Raw genomic sequence first — 20,211 nt, forward strand, 5'->3', positions numbered from 1 at the left:
AGCTAAGAGGTTGGCAGCCAGGGCAGGGCTGGGCCACAGGGCAAGGAAGAGGCCCCACAAGTCCACACCAAGGCTACGGTGACAGAGACCAAGACTGGAGAACCCAAGGGGAAGGGGAGGACTTGGGAAAGGGAAGTACGGGACGACATTCTAGATCCTTCCTGGGGAGTCTGTCCATGCAGACAGAAAGCAGAAGGACAGGCCACGTCTCGAGATGCAGTGGCAGATGTGGGGATGCAGCGCTGCTGAGGACAGGTCCAGGGGCCCTTGGAGAACCAGGCTGTGGGACTGGGCAAGACCTGGACTGTGGCAGGTCGTGGGGTGCAGGGGCCCCTGAGATAAGAATTGAGAGGGAGCAGAGAGGCTGGAGGGGAGTGACTTCAGGGGCTGCCAGGAGCTCCCGGGGTGGAGGGAGGAGCTGCTGGAGGGATGGGTGAGGCAAATGGGGAGAGGCTAGTGTGGGCTGAGCTGCGACGCCCCCCAACACACACACTATGCAGGAGTCCTCAGCTTGGGACCTGAGGGTGTGGCCTTATTTGGATGCAGGTTCGTTGTGGATGCAAGGGAGTTAAGAGGAGGATGCATCCTGCCTGAGGGGGGCTCTAAATCTAATGACTGGTTCCTTATAAGGCCAGGTGAAGGCACAGAGATATCCAGACACAGACAGAAGGCGGCCAGGTCACAACAGAGGCAGAGACTGGGGCCACGTGTCCACCAGCCAAGGAACGCCAGGCATGGCCAGCAGGCGCCCGAGTTCCTCCTCACCATCCTCAGAAGGAACCACCCCTGCCCACAGCCTGATTTTGGGCCTCTGGGCTCCAGAATCGTGAGACAATAAATGCCTTTTGCATTAAGCCACTCAGTTTGTGATCAATTGTCCTGGCAGCCCCAGGATCCTAGTACAGATGCTGAGGACAGCCACAGCAGAAGGCGCCATAGGCACGGAGATCCTTCCCTGGTAGGTGACACAAAAAGACCAAGGCAGGGACGGGCATGGTGGCTCACACCTGTTAATCCCAGCCCTTCAGGAGGCCAAAGCAGGAGGATCAGTTGAGCCCAAGAGTTTGAGAACAGCCTGGGCAACATAGTGAGAGCCCAGCTCTACAAAAAGTACAAAAATTATCCAAGCGGCCGGGCGCAGTAGCTCACGCCTGTAATCCCAGCACTTTGGGAGGCCGAGGCGGGCAGATCACCTGAGGTCAGGAGTTCAAGACCATCCTGGCCAACATGGTGAAACCTGTCTCTACTAAAAATATAAAAACTAGCCGGGCGTGGTGGTGGACGCCTGTAATCCCAGCTACTCGGGAGGCTGAGGCAGGAGAATTGCTTGAACCCAGGACATAGAGGTTGCAGTGAGCCGACACAGTGCCACTGCACTCCAGCCTCGGTGACAGAGTGAGACTCTGTCTCAAAAATACAAAAAAATTAGCCAGGCATGGTAGCGGGTGCCTGTAGAACCAGCTACTCGGGAGGCTGAGGCAGGAGAATGGTGTGAACCGGGGAGGCAGAGCTTGCAGTGAGCCAAGATCACGCCACTGCACTCCAGCCTGGGCAAGAGTGAGACTCTGTCTCAAAAAAAAAAAAAAAAATTATCCAGCCATGGTGATGTGCACCTGTACTCCCAGCTACTTGGGAAGCTGAGGTGGGAGGATCACTTGAGCCCAGGACGTCGAGGCTTCAGTGAGCTAGGATCGTAACACTGCACTCCAAGCTGGATGACAGAGTGACAGTCTCGCTCTGCTGCCCAGGCTGGAGTGCAGTGGCACAATCTCGGCTCACTGCAAGCTCCGCCTCCCGGGTTCACACCATTCTCCTGCCTCAGCCGCCCGAGTAGTTGGGACTACAGGCACCCGCCAGCATGCTTGGCTAATTTTTTTTGTATTTTTAGTAGAGACAGGGTTTCACCATGTTAGCCAGGATGGTCTCGATCTCCTTTTTTGGCATGGGCCACCGCGCCCGTCCAAAAAAATTTTTTTAAATAAAGGAAGTGTGGCTCATGAGACTGGTTATTTACTTGGATGTATGTGTGTGTGTGTGTGTGTGTGTGTCTGTATGTGTGTGGAGATGGGGGTCTCACTATGTTGCCCAGGCTGGTCTCAAACTCCTAAGCTCAAGCAATCCTCCTGCCTCAGCCTCCCAAAGTGCTAGGATTATAGGCTTGAGCCACCATGCCTGGCAGTTAATTTTATTTTAATTGATTTAAGTAGAAATTCTCAGCCAGGTGCAGTGGCTCAGGCCTATAATCCCAGCACTTTGGGAGGCTGAGGCAGGCGGATCACCTAATGTCAGGAGTTCGAGACTGGCCAACATGGCAAAACCCTGTCTCTACTAAAAATACAAAAATTAGCCAGGTGGGCCAGGCGCAGTGGCTCACGCCTGTAATCCCAACACTTTGGGAGGCCAAGAAGGGCAGATCACCTGAGGTCAGGAGTTTGAGACCAGCCTGACCAACATGGGAAAACCCCATCTCTACTAAAAATACAAAATTAGCCAGTCGTGGTGGCACACACCTGTAATCCCAGCTACTCAGGAGGCTGAGGTAGGAAAATCGCTTCAACCCGGGAGGCGGAGGTTGCGGGGAGCCAAGATGGCACCATTGTACTCCAGCCTGGGCAAAAAGAGTGAAACACCGTCTCAAAAAAAAAAAAAAAAAAAAAATTAGCTGGGCGTGGTAGGACATGCCCGTTATCCCAGCTACTGGGGAAGCTAAGGCAGGAGAATTGCTTGAACCCGGGAGGCAGAGGTTGCGGTAAGCTGAGATTGCGCCATTGCACTCCAGCCTGGGTGACAACTCCAGCCTGGGTGACAGAGCGAGACTCTGTCTCATGCAAAAAATAAATAAATAAAATTAAATAAATAATAACATAAAACATCCAAATTGTCTTTATTTTTCTACATTTGTTTTGTTAGGCTATTCAAATTGTTTTTATTTAGAGATAGTAATAAAGTGTTTTCATTAAAATATATTTTAGGCCGGGCGCGGTGGCTCACGCTTGTAATCCCAGCACTTTGGGAGGCCGAGGCGGGCGGATCACAAGGTCAGGAGATCGAGACCACAGTGAAACCCCGTCTCTACTAGAAATACAAAAAAATAAGCCGGGCGTGGTGGCGGGCGCCTGTAGTCCCAGCTACTCGGAGAGGCTGAGGCAGGAGAATGGCGTGAACCTGGGAGGCGGAGCTTGCAGTGAGCCGAGATTGCGCCACTGCACTCCAGCCCGGGCGACAGAGCGAGACTTCGTCTCAAAAAAATAAATAAATAAATAAGTAAAATAAAATAAAATATATTTTATATACCACCTCTCCCTAAAAAAATCCTAAACATCCCTTTGCAGACCTGAAGATGGGAAACGGGGAGGGGTAAAAACGATGGTGCAGGCGCCGCATCTGCTGAGCTGCAAAGTCACCTCTGGATTTCTCTCCAAAGCAAAAGCAGGAGGCTCCAGACAGCAGGAGATGGAAACGGGGCGTTGGGCAAGGACGGCTGCCGTCGTGTGGTCACTAGGTGGCGATGCGGGTCCGTGCTACCCGCCCCAGACCGCCCCGAGCCTCTGGGGTTAAAAACCAAGTCAGCAGAGTGTGGAAAAAAAACTTTTTTCCACTAGATAACCACATCCACATTCTTCCGCCCCAGAGGAAGTCACCTGTCACAGGTGTTCAGGAAGTGGCAGGCCCACGGGAGTGACTGGTCAGGCAGGGGGCCTGGCACGTCTAAAGCTTCCCAGGCTCCCACGGCACGCCACCTAGGGCATGGCATCCAGGATGGTGGCAGAGCTGACCTGACTCGAGTGACCGGCAGCGTCAGCAGGGAGGATGGGGACGAAGAAAAGGCTCCCACTGCGCCAGGCCTCACCTTTGAGTGAAGATGCAGCCTCCCCATGCTGCTCCCTGAGGGGACACCTGGATCTCCCGGTGACTCTGTGGGCATGAAAGGTGCTGAGCTCACAGTGTGGGGGCTCCCAGCTGGCCACCCACCGCACGGGACGTGACAGCAGCACCCAGGCCTCCGAGGTGTCCCTGGGGTGGCTCCAGGGCCTGGCTCTGAAAAGGATGGCCTGCTTCTGCCCAGATGCTGCCCTGGTCCCGCTCACAGCATCCTGGGTGACTCAGGGTGACACGCTCCCCGGCCCTCCACCGCAAGCAGGGCTTAGCTGGTCTGGGGAAAGAAGGTGGCTTTTCTGTCCAATTTGTAATCCCCTTACTACTGAGGTGTGTCCAAGCCCCAGCCAGAGCGACTCCTTCCTGCACCACCCCCTCCCTTCCAGGAGCCCCAGCAGGCACAAAGCTGGGGGTCACGGTGTGGGGGCTGCCAGTGGCAGCAGCAGGCTGGCCTGGGATTCCAAGCTCTGCCACCAAAGAGACTCCGGCTGCCCCAGGATGCGGCCTCGGAGCATTGTGCCAGCCTCCAGGGGTCCCAGCGCCGTTTCCTCTGCACAGCTCCCGCCCACGGGCAAGCGAGTGCCACCTGCTCCTTCCAGTGCAGCGTCCCTGGGCTCCCTTGCCGCAGAAGGCAGGAATCCAGAGGAACGGGGCCAGCTGGCAGTGTCTGGGAACCAGCGTTTGTTCTGAACAGGCAGTACCCAGCTCAGAGCAGACGTGGTTCTCAGGGGCTGCTGGGCACAGGCTGGAATGTGTGCACAGAGATGGCGTTATGAGCAGGGTCGGGCTCTCAGCCTGGCCCACAAAACCCACTGAACTTGGGGCCCGCAGGCCTCTCCACGCTTTCTCCGTGGCCCTGCTCCTGAGGAAGGCCCTTGGCCACGGGGATTCCGTCCCAGGCTCCGGAGGCCATCGGGGACCATGAAATCACCCTCACCCCGGGAGGCCAGAGACAAGCAGCCATGTGACCTGGGCGAGTTCATGCACTCTCTGGGCCTTATTTTCTTCATCCATTAAGTGGGTATAACTGTGTCGACACTCAGAGGTTGTTGTCAGAGGTTGTTGAGAATATCAAAGCGGTCAAGACCTGTGCACCCATGAAGAGCACCTGGCAGAGGTCACATGAGCCCAAAGGTCCCCTCCACCCACGGCGGCTGCCGTCACCTCTGCCTCTGGCTTCTGGAACACCCCCTCCCTCTGGCCAGTGACTCCCTTGCTGACAGCCTCTGCTCAGTCTCCTTTCCACATTCTTCTTCCTCTTCCTGGCCAATCCTTGTCACGTGTGCCCCAGCCCAATCCGTGGGCTCACCTGGTTCCACAGCTAAAGGCCACTTATGAGCTGAGGACGCCAAAGCAACTCTCCCAGGCCAGACCTCAGCCTGGACTCAGGGCTTGGCTTAGGCCCATCGACTAGGAGGCCAACACTTAAGAGACCCTCTGGGCCAGGCACAGTGGCTCACACCTGTGATCCCAGCCCTTTGGGTGGCCCAGGCAGGAGGATCAATCACTTGAGCCCAGGAGTTCAAGACCAGCCCGGGCAACATAGCAAGACCTCATCTCTACAAAAAATACAAAAAGCTAGCCGGGTGGCCGGACGCAGTGGCTCACGCCTCTAATCCCAGCACTTTGGGAGGCCGAGGTGGGCAGATCACCTGAGGTCAGGGGTTTGAGACCAGCCTGGCCAACATGGTGAAACCCCATCTCTGCTAAAAATACAAAAAAAAAATTAGCTGAGTATGGTGGTGGGCGCCTGTAATCCCAGCTACTCTGGAGGCTGAGACAGGAGAATCGCTTGAACCCAGGAGGCAGAGGTTTCAGTGAGCTGAGATCGTGCCATTGTACTCAAGCCTGGGCGACAGAGTGAGACTTTGTCTCCAAAAAAAAAAAAAAAACTAGCCGGGCACGGTCTCGTGTGCCTGTAGTCCCAGCTACTCGGGAGGCTGAGATGGGAGGATCACCTGAGCCAGAGGAGGTCGAGGTTCAGTGAGCTGTGATCATGCCACTGCACTCTAGCCTGGGAGGCAGAATGAGACCATTAAAAAAAAAAAAAAAAGTGGGGAAAGCCCAAATTTTACATGCATTTTGAGTCAATTTTTTTTTTTTTTTTTTTTTTTTTTTGAGACGGAGTCTCGCTGTCGCCCAGGCTGGAGTGCAGTGGCACGATCTCGGCTCACTGCAGGCTCCGCCCCCTGGGGTTCACGCCATTCTCCTGCGTTAGCCTCCCGCGTAGCTGGAACTACAGGCACCCGCCACCTCGCCCGGCTAATTTTTTGTATTTTTAGTAGAGACGGGGTTTCACCGTGTTAGCCAGGATGGTCTCGATCTCCTGACCTCGTGATCCGCCCGCCTCGGCCTCCCAAAGTGCTGGGATGACAGGCGTGAGCCACCGTGCCCGGCCAAGTCAAATTTCTAAAGCAGGGGGATTCTGAAAAGTCACCCATCTGGTTCTCAAAGCAACCATCTCCAGGATGCCTGGGTCAGAGCATGAATAACCACCGCGCTCCCCAAGCATGGAGCCCCGCAGTGGCTAGAGCTGAGAATCAAAGCGGCCAAGGCCTGGTGACTCCACCAGACAGGAAATACAGAGGCTTCTAGCAATCTGCTCTGCCACTTGAAAGTCCTGGGTTTGATCCTAGGCTTCTCAGCCCAAGACTAACAGGTCTGCAGTGGGAGGAGGCCGAGAAGGAGGGCGGCAACAAGCTGGCTGTACGGCCCCGGAGGGCTCCAGGGTGTGAGCCTCCAGCTCTGCTGCTCCCGAGCAGACCCGGCCACTTCCTGCCATGCCTTCTGCGGGAGAGTGGAGATTTACAAGGGGCGCCCTTATCTCTACTCTGCATGGCTCCAGGGCCAAGGTCAAGCACTGGTGTTTGCGAGAGACTCAGCTCCCCCTGAGCTCCCACAGCCTCATCTGGGAAATGGGAATGATCAAGGCTGCAACCTCAGCAGATTATGGCAGAGAAGATGGGCTCAGTGCATGGCTCTCAGCAAAGGCACAAAGTAAATGCTAACTATTCTGGGGACAATGACACGTGCCCACGTGCCCCTTAGGCTGGAGCATGACTTCATGTACCCGCAACCCACCCCACTAGCTAAGGACTCACAGAGACACCAGCTCACTCATCTAAGCCCTGCCTCCACTTTCTCCCCCACCCAGTCCCTCGTAGTACTGAGGCTCAAGGCCTTCACTACCTTTTGGGTAATTTTCTTTTCTTTTCTTTTTTGAGACAGAGTCTTGCTCTGTGACCCAGGCTGGAGTGCAGTGGCGCAATCTCGGCTCACTGCAAGCTCCGCCTCCCGGATTCACGCCATTCTCCTGCCTCAGCCTCCCGAGCAGCTGGGACTACAGGCACCCGCCACCAAGCCCGGCTAATTTTTTGTATTTTTTTTAGTAGAGACGGGGTTTCACCGTATTGGCCAGGATGGTCTCAATCTCCTGACTTCGTGATCCGCCCGCCTCAGCCTCCCAAAGTGCTGGGATTACAGGCGTGAGCCACCGCGCCTGGCCCCTTTTGGGTAATTTTCTTTTCTTTTCTTTTTTTTTTTTTTTTTTTTTTTTTTTGAGACGGAGTCTCACTCTGTCGCCCAGGGTGGAGTGCAGTGGCGCAATCTCGGCTCACTGCAAGCTCCGCCTCCCGGGTTCATGCCATTCTCCTGCCTCAGCCTCTCCGAATAGCTGGGACTACAGGCGCCCACCACCACACCCGGCTAATTTTTTTTTTGTATTTTTAGTAGAGACGGGGTTTCACCGTGGTCTCGATCTCCTGACCTCGTGATCCGTCCGCCTCGGCCTCCCAAAGTGCTGGGATTACAAGCGTGAGCCACCGCGCCTGGCCTTTTTTTTTTTTTTTTTTTTTTTTGACAGAGTCTCGCTCTGTCACCCAGGCTGGAGTGCAGTGGCACGATCTCTGCTCACTGCAAGCTCCACCTCCCAGGTTCACGCCATTCTCCTGCCTCAGCCTCCTGAGTAGCTGGGACTACAGGCACCCACCACCATGCCTGGCTAATTTTTTGTATTTTTTTTAGTAGAGACGGGCTTTCATGGTGTTGGCCAGGATGGTCTCGATCTCCTGACCTTATGATCCACCCACCCCGGCCTCCCAAAGTGCTGGGATTACAGGCGTGAGCCACTGCGCCCAGCCCATTTTGGGTAATTTTTCTTTTCTTTTCTTTTCTTTTTGAGAGTCTCACTCTGTCACCCAGGCTGGAGTGCAGTGGTGCGATCTGGCTCACTGCAACCTCTGCCTCCCGGGTAAAGAGCAATTCTCCTGCCTCAGCCTCCGGAGTAGCTGGAATTACAGGTGCCTGCCGCCACGCCCCGCTAATTTCTGTATGTTTTTGGTAGAAACAGGGTTTTACCATGTTGGCCAGGCTGGTTTCCAACTCCTGACCTTAGGTGATCCGCCCACCTTGGCCTCCCAAACTGCTGGGATTACAGGAGTGAGCCACCATGCCCGACCCCATTTTGGGTAATTTTTCAAGATCAGATTTATCAGCCAAGATTTTCAAATTCATCTCAAGTTAACGAATTCTTATTCCTTAAATACTAGGAACTGACAAGAACACCATTCACTCCACAGCATAATTCAGCATAAATTCATGTTGTGCTTGGCTCTGGAAAGGCCATGGGCCCCTGACACTGTCTGGGGTGGAGCTCTCCCAGGCCTGCGGTTCCACCTCCTCCCCACTCTGGGACAGGTCCTGCTCCTAGTCCCAAGGACCATCACCTCCCAGCAGTCTGTGGTCCCCGTCCTGAGCTGACCTCTCCTGTCTCCTCCATCCGGTCCCCTGCAGTCCATGTGGGATGCCCAGGGAGGCTGCTCCCTCTCCCTGGTGAAACCCCTCGGCACTGTTGCCCTCCTTCCTTGTCTGCCCCGTCTCCCCTACTCCCTCCCACCTCCCATTGTGCCCTGGACCCTCTGAACTGACTGTTCTCTGACATATTTCCAAGTCTCTGGGGTTTCTTCACATGGTGCTTACTGACCCACAAAGCATCTGCCTTGCCAGGCGTGGTGACTTATGCCTGTAAACCGAGAACTTTGGGAGGCCGAGGCAGGTGGATCACCTGAGGTCAGGAGTTCGAGACCAGCCTGGCCAACATGGCGAAACCCCATCTCTACTAAAAATACAAAAAAATTAGCCAGGTGTGCTGGTGCACACCTGTAGTCCCAGCTGCTCGGGAGGCTGAGGTGGGAGAACTGCTTGAACCCAGGGGACAGGGGTTGCAGTGAAAAGAGATCGCGCCACTGCACTCCAGCCTGGGTGTGTAGAATGAAACTCTGTCTCCAAAAAATAAATAAATAAATAAATAAATAAAAAAGCAAAGATGGAGCCAAGTGCAGTGGCTCACACCTGTAATCCCAGCGCCAGCACTTTGGGAGGCTGAGGTGGAGGATCACTTGAGCCCAGGAGTTCGAGACTAGTCTGGGCAACATAGTGAGACCTTGTCTCTACAAAATTTTAAAAATATAGGCCGGGCGCGGTGGCTCACGCTTGTAATCCCAGCACTTTGGGAGGCCGAGGCGGGCAGATCACAAGGTCAGGAGATCGAGACCACGGTGAAACCCCGTCTCTACTAAAAATACAAAAAAAATTAGCCGGGCGTGGTGGTGGGCGCCTGTAGTCCCAGCTACTAGGAGAGGCTGAGGCAGGAGAATGGCGTGAACCCGGGAGGCGGAGCTTGCAGTGAGCCATGATCGCGCCACTGCACTCCAGCCTGGGCGACAGAGCGAGACTCTGTCTCAAAAAAAAAAAAAAATATATATATATATATATATATATATATATATATATATATATATATATATATTTATATATAGCCAGGTGTGATGGTATATGCCTGTAGTCCCAGCTACTTGGGAGGCTGAGGCAGAAGGATTAATTGAACCCAAGAGGTTGAGGCTGCAGTGCACTATGATGGCAGCACTGCACTCCAGCTTGGATGACAGAGCGAGACCCTGTCTCAAAAATAAATAAATAAATAAAATTTAAATTTTTTAGAAAAAGGAATTGCATTGCAAAGTCAGGTCAGAGAGGCCTGGGTTCAAATCCTGACTCCCCCACCTACTAGCTCTGCTGAGTGGCAACAATGATGCACCTGGCGGGCTCGTGCGACGATTACACAGGATGACTCACAGTAGGGCCAGGCAATCACTCAAACACTATCAGGAATAAGGACACTAAGCTCAGACATCCGCCTCCTGCACCCCCGGCTCCTCTAGATGCCGGTCTCCCCAGAGCCCCCTGAGACCGACGTGGCACGCTGCGAGGCCCCGCCCCAGCCTCTGCGCTCCTGGAGGGCAGGCCTGCGGCAGGGCTGCCTCCGAGCTCCACGCGAACGCCCCACTTCCCTCCGCCAGCCTCCAGCAGAGGCCCGGGAGGTCCCCGCGGCCCCCTCACCTGAGGTCCCTCAGCCGCTTGCAGTGCTTCAACATGTCTGAGAGCGCGGGCATGTACACCACCTTCCCCATCATGCCCAGGTTGGCCAGCGACAGGGACCGCAACTGCTGGCACTGCAGGCCGATACTGACCAGCCCGGAGCCCGTAAGGACGCTGGGCAGCTGTGCGAGCGTCAGGTGCCGCAGGAAGGCCAGCTGGCCGATGGCGGCCACCTCTGAGTCCCCGACGCTCTGCGCGCGGCTGCAGGGTGGGAGCGAGTTGCGGATGGCGGGCTCGTTGCGCGGCATGGCGGAGGAGAAGTTGGACCCGATCAGCTCCAGGTGTTCCAGGAAGGGCAGGTTCTTCAGAAGAGACCAGAACACGGAGGAGGGCTGGGGGCCCGCCTGGCCCGAGAAGGGGCTGGGACAGGACTGCACGCCCACACGCACTTTCTTGCCAAAGCCGCGTGGTACTGCGTGCATGGCCGGCTGGGCCGGCGCGCGGTCGGCGCGCGGCGCGGAGTCGGCGACAGAGCACACAGGCAGGGAGAGGGAGCGCAGGTGACGCAGCCGGGCCAGGAGCTGGCAGAGGTGGCGGCCCAGGCCCTCCGAGCTGTGGTGGTGGGCAGCCGAAAGGTTCAGGTGGCGCAGGTTGCAGCAGGACGCCACCAGCGTCTCCAGGATGCTGCTATCAATGTCGTCCTCCGCCTTGCGGAGCAGCGAGTCTGGGGACAGGCAGTGGACACAGCCGCTGAGGTTCAAGCTGGCCAGGCTCCGCAGGTCCTTCCCGCCGTTGATGACCTGCTGGATCAGATGGCCGCCCGACAGGGTGCAGCGGCTGAAACTGAAGTAGAACGGGTTGTTGAATTTCATGTGCTGCAGGAGGGAAGAGCCGTTCAGCCAGGACTTGGGCAGCTGCAGGGCATCCAGCGCGACGTTGCGCGCCATGGAGTCCAGGAGGTTCTTGGTGGCGCCGCTCTCCGCGAAGCTGCCGGGGACGGAGATGAGGAAGGCGTGGAGGTTCTGAGGAGTGCGGTCGCTAAGCACGGCCAAGTAGAGCCGCACCACCTCCTGGTTGATGTAGCCGGGGGCCAGGCGCGCATAGAAGACCCGCAGGTTCTGGTAGTGCGGCACGTTGCTCTGGCCCACCATAAGCTGGCCCGAGAGGATGGCGCCCTCGCGCGTGCGGTCTAGAATCTCGAAGTAGAGCAGCAGCTTCTCCAGGCTGGTGCAGCAGGGCACCACACCGTAGGAGGGCGTGAACAGCGTCTGCTTGAGCTCCCGCACGCGGCTCAGTGTGGCCTTGCACTCGCTGCTCAGCTGGCTGGCGTCGAAGCCGGGGCTCACGTCGATGGCCAGCGAGCGCAGGTGCTGCAGGGCCGAGAGCATCTTGGAGAGGCGCAGGGAGGTGAGGTGGCAGCCCGAGAGGTTCACCTTCACCAGGCTGCGGCAGCGGGCCACGTGTTCCACGGTGGAGCCAGGCAGCCAGTAGCAGCCAGCCATGCTCAGCTGCTGGATCTCCCGGCCGATCTCCTTCACCAGCTGCCTCACTTTGTCCTCGCTCGCCTGCGGGACAGAGGCAGGGCGGGGAGAGGAAGGAAAGGGCTGAAGGCACCTACGGGTCTCCAACCCTCAGCGCACGCACTCCCCCTTGCAGCAGCTGCTCCACCGGGAGGGAAGCTCCCCACCTCTCCCTGCCTACCTGCCCGCACACTGACCTGGAGCCAAGAGTCGAGTCCCCAGCTAAGTGGGACTGGTAGAGGGGTGCAGCCACAGTAGAAAACGGTTTGGTAGGCGGGCACGGTGGCTCATGCCTGTCATCCCAGCACTTTGGGAAGCCAAGGCAGATGGATCACCTGAGGTCAGGAGTTCGAGTTCATCCTGGCCAACGTGGTGAAGCCCCATCTCAACTGAAAATACAAAAACTAGTTAGGCGTGGTGGCGCGCGCCTTTAATCCCAGCTACTCCACAGGCGAAGGCAGGAGAATAGCTTGAACCTGGGAGGTGGAGGTTGCAATGAGCCAAGATCTTGCCACTACACTCCAGCCTGGGCAACAGAAAGAGACTCTGTCTCAAAAAGAAAAAAAGGGCCGGGCACAGTGGCTCACGCCTGTAATCCCAGCCCTTTGGAAGGCCGAGGAGGGCGGATCACCTGAGGTCAGGAGATCAAGACCATCCTGGCCAACATGGTGAAACCTCATCTCTACTAAAAATACAAAAATTAGCTGGGTGTGGTGGCATGTGCCTGTAAGCCAAGCTACTGGGGAGGAGGCAGGAGAATCGCTTGAACCGGGGAGGTGGAGGTTGCAGTGAGCCGAGATGGCACCATTGCACTCCAGCCTGGTGAAAGAACAAGACTCCGTCTCAAAAAAGAAAAAAAAAATGGTTTGGTGGTGGTTCCTCAAAAAGCTAAACACAGGGATACCACATGACCCAGCAATTTCACTCCTAGGGACAGACCCAAAGGAACTGAAAGCTGAGACTCAGCCTCCCTACTCTGTGCCTGTTCACTGCAGCAGATTCACAAGAAGCCACAGGTACAAACAGCCCCAGTGTCCATCAACAGGTGGATGGACAAACCAAATGCCAACTGTCCACACGGGGAAATGTGATCCAGCCACAAACAGGAAGGAAGGCCGGGCGCTTCAGCGCATGCCTGTAATCGCAGCACTTTGGGAGGCCGAGGCGGGTGGACCACGAGGTCAAGAGATGAGACCATCCTGGCTAACACGGTGAAACCCCGTCTCTACTAAAAATGCAAAAATTAGCCAGGCAAGGCCGGGCATGGTGGCTCACACCTGTAATCCCAGTACTTTGGGAGGCCAAGGCAGGCGGAGGCAGATCATGAGGTCAGGAGATCGAGAACATCCTGGCTAACAGGGTGAAACCCTGTCTCTACTAAAAAATACAAAAAATTAGCCGGGCGTGGTGGCAGCCGCCTGTAGTCCCAGCTACTTGGGAGGCTGAGGCAGGAGAATGGCGTGAACCCGGGAGGCAGAGCTTGCAGGGAGCCGAGATCGTGCCACTGCACTCCAGCCTGGGTGACAGAGCGAGACTCCATCTCAAAAAAAAAAAAAAAAAAAAAAAAATTAGCCGAATTAGCCGGGCATGGTGGTGGGTGCCTGTAGTCCCAGCTACTCGGGAAGCTGAGGCAGGAGAATGGCGTGAACCTGGGAGGCGGAGTTTGCAGTGAGCCAAGATTGCGCCACTGCACTCCAGCCTGGATGACAGAGCAAGACTCTGTCTCAAAAAAAAAAAAAAACTAGCCCAGTGTGGTGGTGAACGCCTGTAATCCCAGCTACTTGGGAGGCTGAGGCAGGAGAATTGCTTGAACCCAGGAGACAGAGGTTGCAGTGAGCCAACACAGTGCCACTGCACTCCAGCCTCGGCAACAGAGTGAGACTCTGTCTCAAAAAAAAAAAAAAAAAAATTAGCCGGGCATGGTGGTGGGCACTTGTAGTCCCAGCTACTCAGGAGGCTGAGGCAGGAGAATGGCGTGAACCCAGCAGGCGGAGCTTGCAATAAGCCGAGATTGCACCACTGCACTCCAGCCAGGGCAACACAGCGAGACTCCGTCTCAAAAAACAAAAAAAAGATGACTAAAAAAAAAGAATGGCTAAAACTTAAAAACTGACAGTACCAAGTGTTGACAAGGCTGCAGAGCAATTAGAATTCCCATACCCTGCTGGGGGGGGGGGTGCAAAATGGCGCCCTCCTACTGCACCACTGGAGAACTACATATTTAACTTTACAACAAACCTCTCCTGTGACCCAGCAATTCCACTCCTAGGGATCCACCAGAAAGCAAGTCTCTAACCCCTCTCCCCCACTCCCAAGGCCCTAGGTTCCCTCCCAGAACCACGTCCACATACATCTGTGCCCTCTTCCCCAGGCAGCACACCACCCACGTTTTTCTGCCCCTTGCTTCTCTCCCTCAATGCATCCTGCAGACAGCGCCAGTCAAGACGGAGTTCCTGCCGCCTTTCCATCAGCACACAGGGTTCCACTGCAGGGCTGTGCCCAGTCCTCAAAGACTGAGATCTAGCTTGTTTCTCATCTCCTGCCCCCACACCTGCTCACCTGATAGTCCTTTTGCAGCAACACGGTGTGGATGAGGCTCTTGTCAAGGCACAGGGCTGCGAGCTTCCGACAGGTACGCCGGACATTCAGAATCAGATCTGTGCTGGGGACGTGACTCAGGATATGAAGGAGGATCTCATCAGAGAACCCCAGGAGGTGGACCCCATCCGCCATCCCAGCTGCTGCAGGGTGCATGTCATCATCATCATTGGATATGTCCTGAAAATAAGGGGGACACCAAATTCCCACAGGATCCCCAAGGATGGCTGTCAGCCTAGCCTGCAGCTAAGGAGAGAAGCAAAGAGAAGCCCTTATCCATGGGAAAGAAGGTGCTTTAGCTGTAAGCCAGGGTCTCTCTTCAAAAATGAAAGATTAGAAAAAAAGACCATTATGTGTTTATTTATTTCTTTTTTTGCAAGACAGAAGTTTCACTCTTGTTCTTCAGAGTGGAGTGCAATGGTGTGATCTCGGCTCACTGCAACCTCCGCCTCCCAGGCTCAAGCGACTCTCCTGCCTCAGCCCCCCAAGTGGCATGCCCCTGGGACTACAGGTGCATGCCACTTTGTCAGGCTAATTTTTTTTTTTGTAGAGATGGGGTTTCCCTGTGTTGCTCAGGCTAATTTCAAACTCCTGGGCAAGTGATCCTCTTGCCTTGGCCTCCCAAAGGGTGTTTTGTTATAATAGAGACAAGATCTTGCTATGCTGCCCAGGCTGGTCTTGAACTCCTGGGCTCCAGACTCCTAAAGTGCTGGGATTGCAAGTGTGAGCCACCGTGCCCGGCCCCTTATTTTTTTTTTTCTTTTTTTTTAGACAAGGTCTTGCTTTGTCACCAGGGTGGAGTGCAGTGGCGCAATCTCGGTTCACTGCGACCTCCGCCTCCTGGGTTGAAGCAATTCTCCTGCCTCAGCCTCCCAAGTACGTGGGATTACAGGCGACTGCCACCATGCTCGGCTAATTTTTGTATTTTTAGTAGAGACGGGGTTTCATCGTGTTGGCCAACCAGGTCGCGAACTCCTGACCTCAAGTGATTCCTCCGCCTCAGTCTCCCAAAGTGTTGGGATTACAGGTGTGAGCCACCATGCCTGGCTTTTTTTTTTTTTGGAGAAAGAGTCTCACTCTGTGGCCCAGGCTGGAGTGCAATGGTGCGATCTTGGTTCACTGCAACCTCCACCTCGCAGGTTCAAGAGATTTTCGTGCCTCAGCCTCCTGAGTACCTGGGATTAAAGGCATGTGCCACCATGCCCAGCTAATTTTTGTTTTTAGTAAAGACGGGGTTTCACCCTGTTGGTCAGGCTGGTCTTGAACTCCTGACCTCGAGTGATCTGCCCTCCAAAACGCTGGCCTTTCAGGCATGAGCCCTGCACCTGGCCATGCACACTTCCTCTTGCATTGCTGTAGTTCATATCTGGCAAATTACAAGGTGTTCTTCCCTAATGTGGGCCTGAGTCAAAATGCCTGATGCCTTTTTGGTTTATACGATGAAGAGGGAGAAGAGCTGGACCTAATGAGACATGAAGTCCCAAAATCGAGGACAAAGGAAGGCAGAAGGCTTTACCAAGGGGAGCCTCTCAGAGCAGCTGCTCTCTGTAAAGACCACGCCGAGGAGAGAGTGCCCGGAATCATCTCTACTGCATCATCTTTCCGGGGACTGTGTCTACACGACCCTCTGGCTCCAGCCTGCTCCTGCTTCCTGTACATATTTGCCTGGATGGAAGCTCTGAGTTTTGCAAAGCCAGGCTGCTGCCATGGCAACCGTGAAGGCCGTGGAGGAAGAGCCTGGCTGCACACCGCACACAGGTGTCGGAGGTTTCCTGGGAACTCTGACCGTGAGAGTCCATTCACCCTCTCCAGACACGCTTCCCATCCTGCTAAGCCCTCACCAGGACCTAGACAGGTGTGCTGGAATCTGTCCCACGTTTCTTCCCTGGGAACAAAGAAGTATCCTCCATCCTCCAAAAGAGAAAGCCACACGGAAACCAAAGGACATGGCCTGTAAGGACCCATGAGGCTCATGAGGGTCAGAGGTTCGACATTTACTTCTACCTTCCCTCCTAATATTTTAATAATTAGCAGAACAAGGCAGGGCGCGGTGACCCACACCTGTAATCCCAGCAGTTTGGGAGGCCAAGGTGGGGAAATCACAAGGTCAAGAGATCGAGACCATCCTGGCCAACATGGCAAAACCCCGTCTCTACTAAAAAAACAAAAATTAGCGGGGCATGGTGGCAGGCACTTGTAGTCCCAGCTACTCAGGAGGCTGAGGCAGGAGAATCGCTTGAAGCCTGGAGGTAGAGATTGCATGGAGCCAAGATCACACCACTGCACTCCAGCCTGGGTGACAGAGCAAGACTCTGTCTCAAAAAAAAATTAGCAAGACAGGCCAGGCACAGTGGCTCACACCTGTAATCCCAGCATTTTGGGAGGCTAAGGCGGGCAGATCACGAGGTCAGTTCTCGAGACTAGCCTGGCCAACATGGTGAAACCCCATCTCTACTAAAAATACAAAAATTAGCCAGGCGTGGTGGCATATGCCTGTAGTCCCAGCTACTCAGGAGGCCAAGGCAGAAGAATCACTTGAAACCGGGAGGTGGAGGTTGCAGTGAGCTGAGATCACACCACTGCACTCCAGCCTGGTGACAGAGCGAGACTCCAACTCAAAAAAAAAAAAAAAAAAAGAAAGAAAAAAATACAAAAATTATCTGGGCCTGGTGGCGGGCACCTGTAATCCCAGCTACTTAGGAGGCTGAGCAGAATTACTTGAACCCAGGAGGCAGAGGTTGCGGTGAGCCAAGATTGCGCCATTGCATCCAGCCTGGGCAACACAGCGAGACTCGGTCTAAAAAAAAAAAAAAATTAGTGGGACACAGTGACATGCGCCTGTTGTCCCAGCTACTCAAGAGGCTGAGGTGGGAGGATTGCTTCAGCTCAGGAGGTTGAGGCTGCAGTGAGCCAGGATCTTGCCACTGCACTCCAGCCTGGATGACAAAGAGAGACCTTGTCTCAAAAAAAAAAAAAAGATAAATAAATAAAAATCAGATTCCTGGAACCCACCCCAGACTTGTGGGGCCCATCCCCAAAAGACAGACTCCCAAATCAGGGACAACCTTTATCAGAACCAGAGACAATCTTTATCAGAATCAGAGACAATCTTTATCAGAACCAGAGACAATCTTTATCAGAACCAGGGACAATCTTTATCAGAACCAGGGACAATCTTTATCAGAATCAGAGACAATCCTTATCAAGGAATGAACTGTACCCCTCCCAATTCCCGATTTGCAGGTTTATGAAAGAATGCCATCACAGAGCTCACGTGGTAAGAGTGAGAACTTAGGGCAGAACACTATTAAAAACTCCAGCATTGGGCCAGGCGCTGTAATGCTGTGCTCACCCCTGTAAAACCAGCACTTTCGGAGGCTGAGATGGGTGGATCACCTGAGGTCAGGAGTTTGAGACAGGCCTGGGCAACATGGTGAAACCCCATCTCTACTAAAAATACAAAAATTAGCCGGGCGTGGTGGTGGGTGCCTGTAATCACAGCTACTTGGGAGGCTGAGACATGAGAATTGCTTGAACCCGGGAGGCGGAGGTTGCAGTAAGCCAAGATCGCACCACTGCACTCCAGCCTGGGTGACAGAGCGAGACTCTGTCTCAAAAAAAAAAAAAAAAAAAAAAAAAACTCCAGCATCATATAGATTCCAAAGTTACACAACCATACTGAATTTTTTTTTTTTTTTTGAGACGGAGTGTCGCTCTCTCACCCAGGCTGGAGTGCAGTGGTGCGATCTCGGCTCACTGCAAGCTCCGCCTCCCAGGTTCACGCCATTCTCCTGCCTCAGCCTCCCGAGTAGCTGGGACTACAGGCGCCCGCCACCACGCCTGGCTAATTTTTTGTATTTTTAGTAGAGACAGGGTTTCACCGTGGTCTCGATCTCCTGACCTCGTGATCCGCCCGCCTTGGCCTCCCAAAGTGCTGGGATTACAAGCGTGAGCCACCGCGCCCGGCTGAATTTTTCTTAAAACCGCATAGAAATCACAAGAATTTTTTTTAAAAAGAGAGGGAGAGACAGCATGCCAGGAATTCAGTTCTAGCTCTCTCCATCCAGCCCCAGCAAATTCCACAACATCATTTTTTCCACATGCCGTGCCCCAAGTAAAAGAGAAGTTTCGGCCAGGCGTGGTGGTTCCCACCTGTAATCCCAGCACTTTGGGAGGCCGAAGCGGACGGATCACGAGGTCAGGAGTTCAAGACCAGCCTGGCCAATATGGTGAAACCTCATGTCTACTAAAAATACAAAAATTAGCCAGGCGTGGTGGTGGGCTACTGTCCATAGCAACTATCCAGCAACTCAGGGGGCTGAGGCAGAAGAATCGCTTGAACCTGGGAGGCGGAGTTTGCAGTGAGCTGAGATTGTGCCACTGCACTCCAGCCTGGGTGACAGAGTGAGACTCCATCTCAAAAAAAAAAAAAAAAAAGAGAAGTTTCATCTCAGGCCAGACCCCTGATGCAATTGTGGGGCCAGCACCCAACCTGCTGGGGCAGGCATTTGAGGGGTGATACTCAGACAAGAGGAGAAGCTGGCCTAGGAAGCAGCTCAAATGGGCCCCCACCCCAACTCTCCATCTCCGGCCAGAGGACCCTAGGAGGCAGCTGCTGGGCGGGCAAGTTGAGTCATTTCCCTGGAACTTAGGCTTCCGGAGACAACTTTGTTAAGAAGTTAAGGCACCTTGCACCAAAAAAGGTGGCAAGCTCTGGAGAGGAAACAAAAACCAGGGTGCAGGAAGGGCGTGGTGGCTCATGCGTGTAATTCTAGCACTTTGGGAGGCTGAGGCGGGCAGATCACTTGAGATCAGGAGTTTGAGACCAGCCTGGCCAACATGGTGAAACCCCATCTCGACTAAAAATACAAAAATTAGCTGGGCGTGGTGGCAGGCACGTGTAATCCCATCTACTCGGGAGGCTGAGGCAAGTAGAATTGCTTGAACCTAGGAGGTAGAGGTTGCAGTGAGCCAAGATCGCACCACTGCACTCCAGCCTGGGTAAAAGAGTAAGAACTCTGTCTCAAAAAAAAAAAAAAAAAAAAGAAAAAGAAAAAAGAAAAAAAAATCCAAGTTGCAGCCTGGGCATATGTGGCAAAACCTCGTCTCTACAAAAAAATACAAAAAATTAGTTGAGCCGGGCACGGTGGCTCATGCCTATAATCCCAGCACTTTGGGAGGCCAAAGCAGGCAGATCACGAGGTCAGGAGTTCGAGACCAGCCTGACCAACATGGTGAAACCCCGTTTCCACTAAAAATACAAAAATTAGCCTGGCATGGTGGCACGCGCCTATAGTCAGTCCCAGCTATTCAGGAGGCAGAGGTGGAAGGATCATCTGAACCTGGGAAGTGGTGGCTGCAGTGAGCTGTGATCGCGCCACTGCACTCCAGCCTGGGCAACAGAGCGAGATCCTGTCTCCAAAAAAAAAAAAAAAATCTAGGTAACTGGCCAGAGGTCAAAGGCCAAGTAACGCCTGCCACAGGGCCTGGGCTCCTAAGCCCAGAACCTCCCTTCCCTCCACCAGCAGGAAAGGGCAGCTGAGGCTTCCAGAGGTCCCGACCAGGCACCTCATTCCTGGAGTCTCCTGAAATTCCAATTCTGGTGTGAGTGGCAGGCCCTGGAATGTACTTACCAGGCACTCTAGGAACCACCGGCTATAATGACAAATTGAAAGTGGTTTAAAGAGTTTAGTTATTCGCTAAACTCTGCGTTTTATGTACTTTTCAGAATATGTAACATTTCACAGTTTTTTCAAAACCCTTTTTTTGTAGAGACGGAGTTTTGCCATGTTGCCCAGGTTGGTCTCAAACTCCTGAGCTCAAGTGATCTGTGCTCGGCCTA

General features: G+C 54.2%; 1 protein-coding gene across 6 annotated transcripts in view; it reads right to left on the minus strand.

The window, feature by feature from the left end:
- FBXL18 (F-box and leucine rich repeat protein 18) overlaps nucleotides 1–20,211 on the minus strand; it is a 74,602-nt gene that overhangs the window by 47,004 nt on the left and 7,387 nt on the right. For all 6 annotated transcript variants that reach the window (XM_063646075.1, XM_063646072.1, XM_063646076.1 and 3 more), the window contains exons 2-3: nucleotides 14,331–14,549; nucleotides 10,273–11,816 (exon numbers count right to left, since the gene is read on the minus strand). In XM_063646075.1, the coding sequence (XP_063502145.1) occupies nucleotides 10,273–11,816; nucleotides 14,331–14,549 (1,763 nt within the window). The remainder of the gene's footprint in view (nucleotides 1–10,272; nucleotides 11,817–14,330; nucleotides 14,550–20,211) is intronic.

Source organism: Symphalangus syndactylus, chromosome 9, assembly GCF_028878055.3.
Source record: "Symphalangus syndactylus isolate Jambi chromosome 9, NHGRI_mSymSyn1-v2.1_pri, whole genome shotgun sequence".
NCBI lineage: Eukaryota > Metazoa > Chordata > Mammalia > Primates > Hylobatidae > Symphalangus > Symphalangus syndactylus.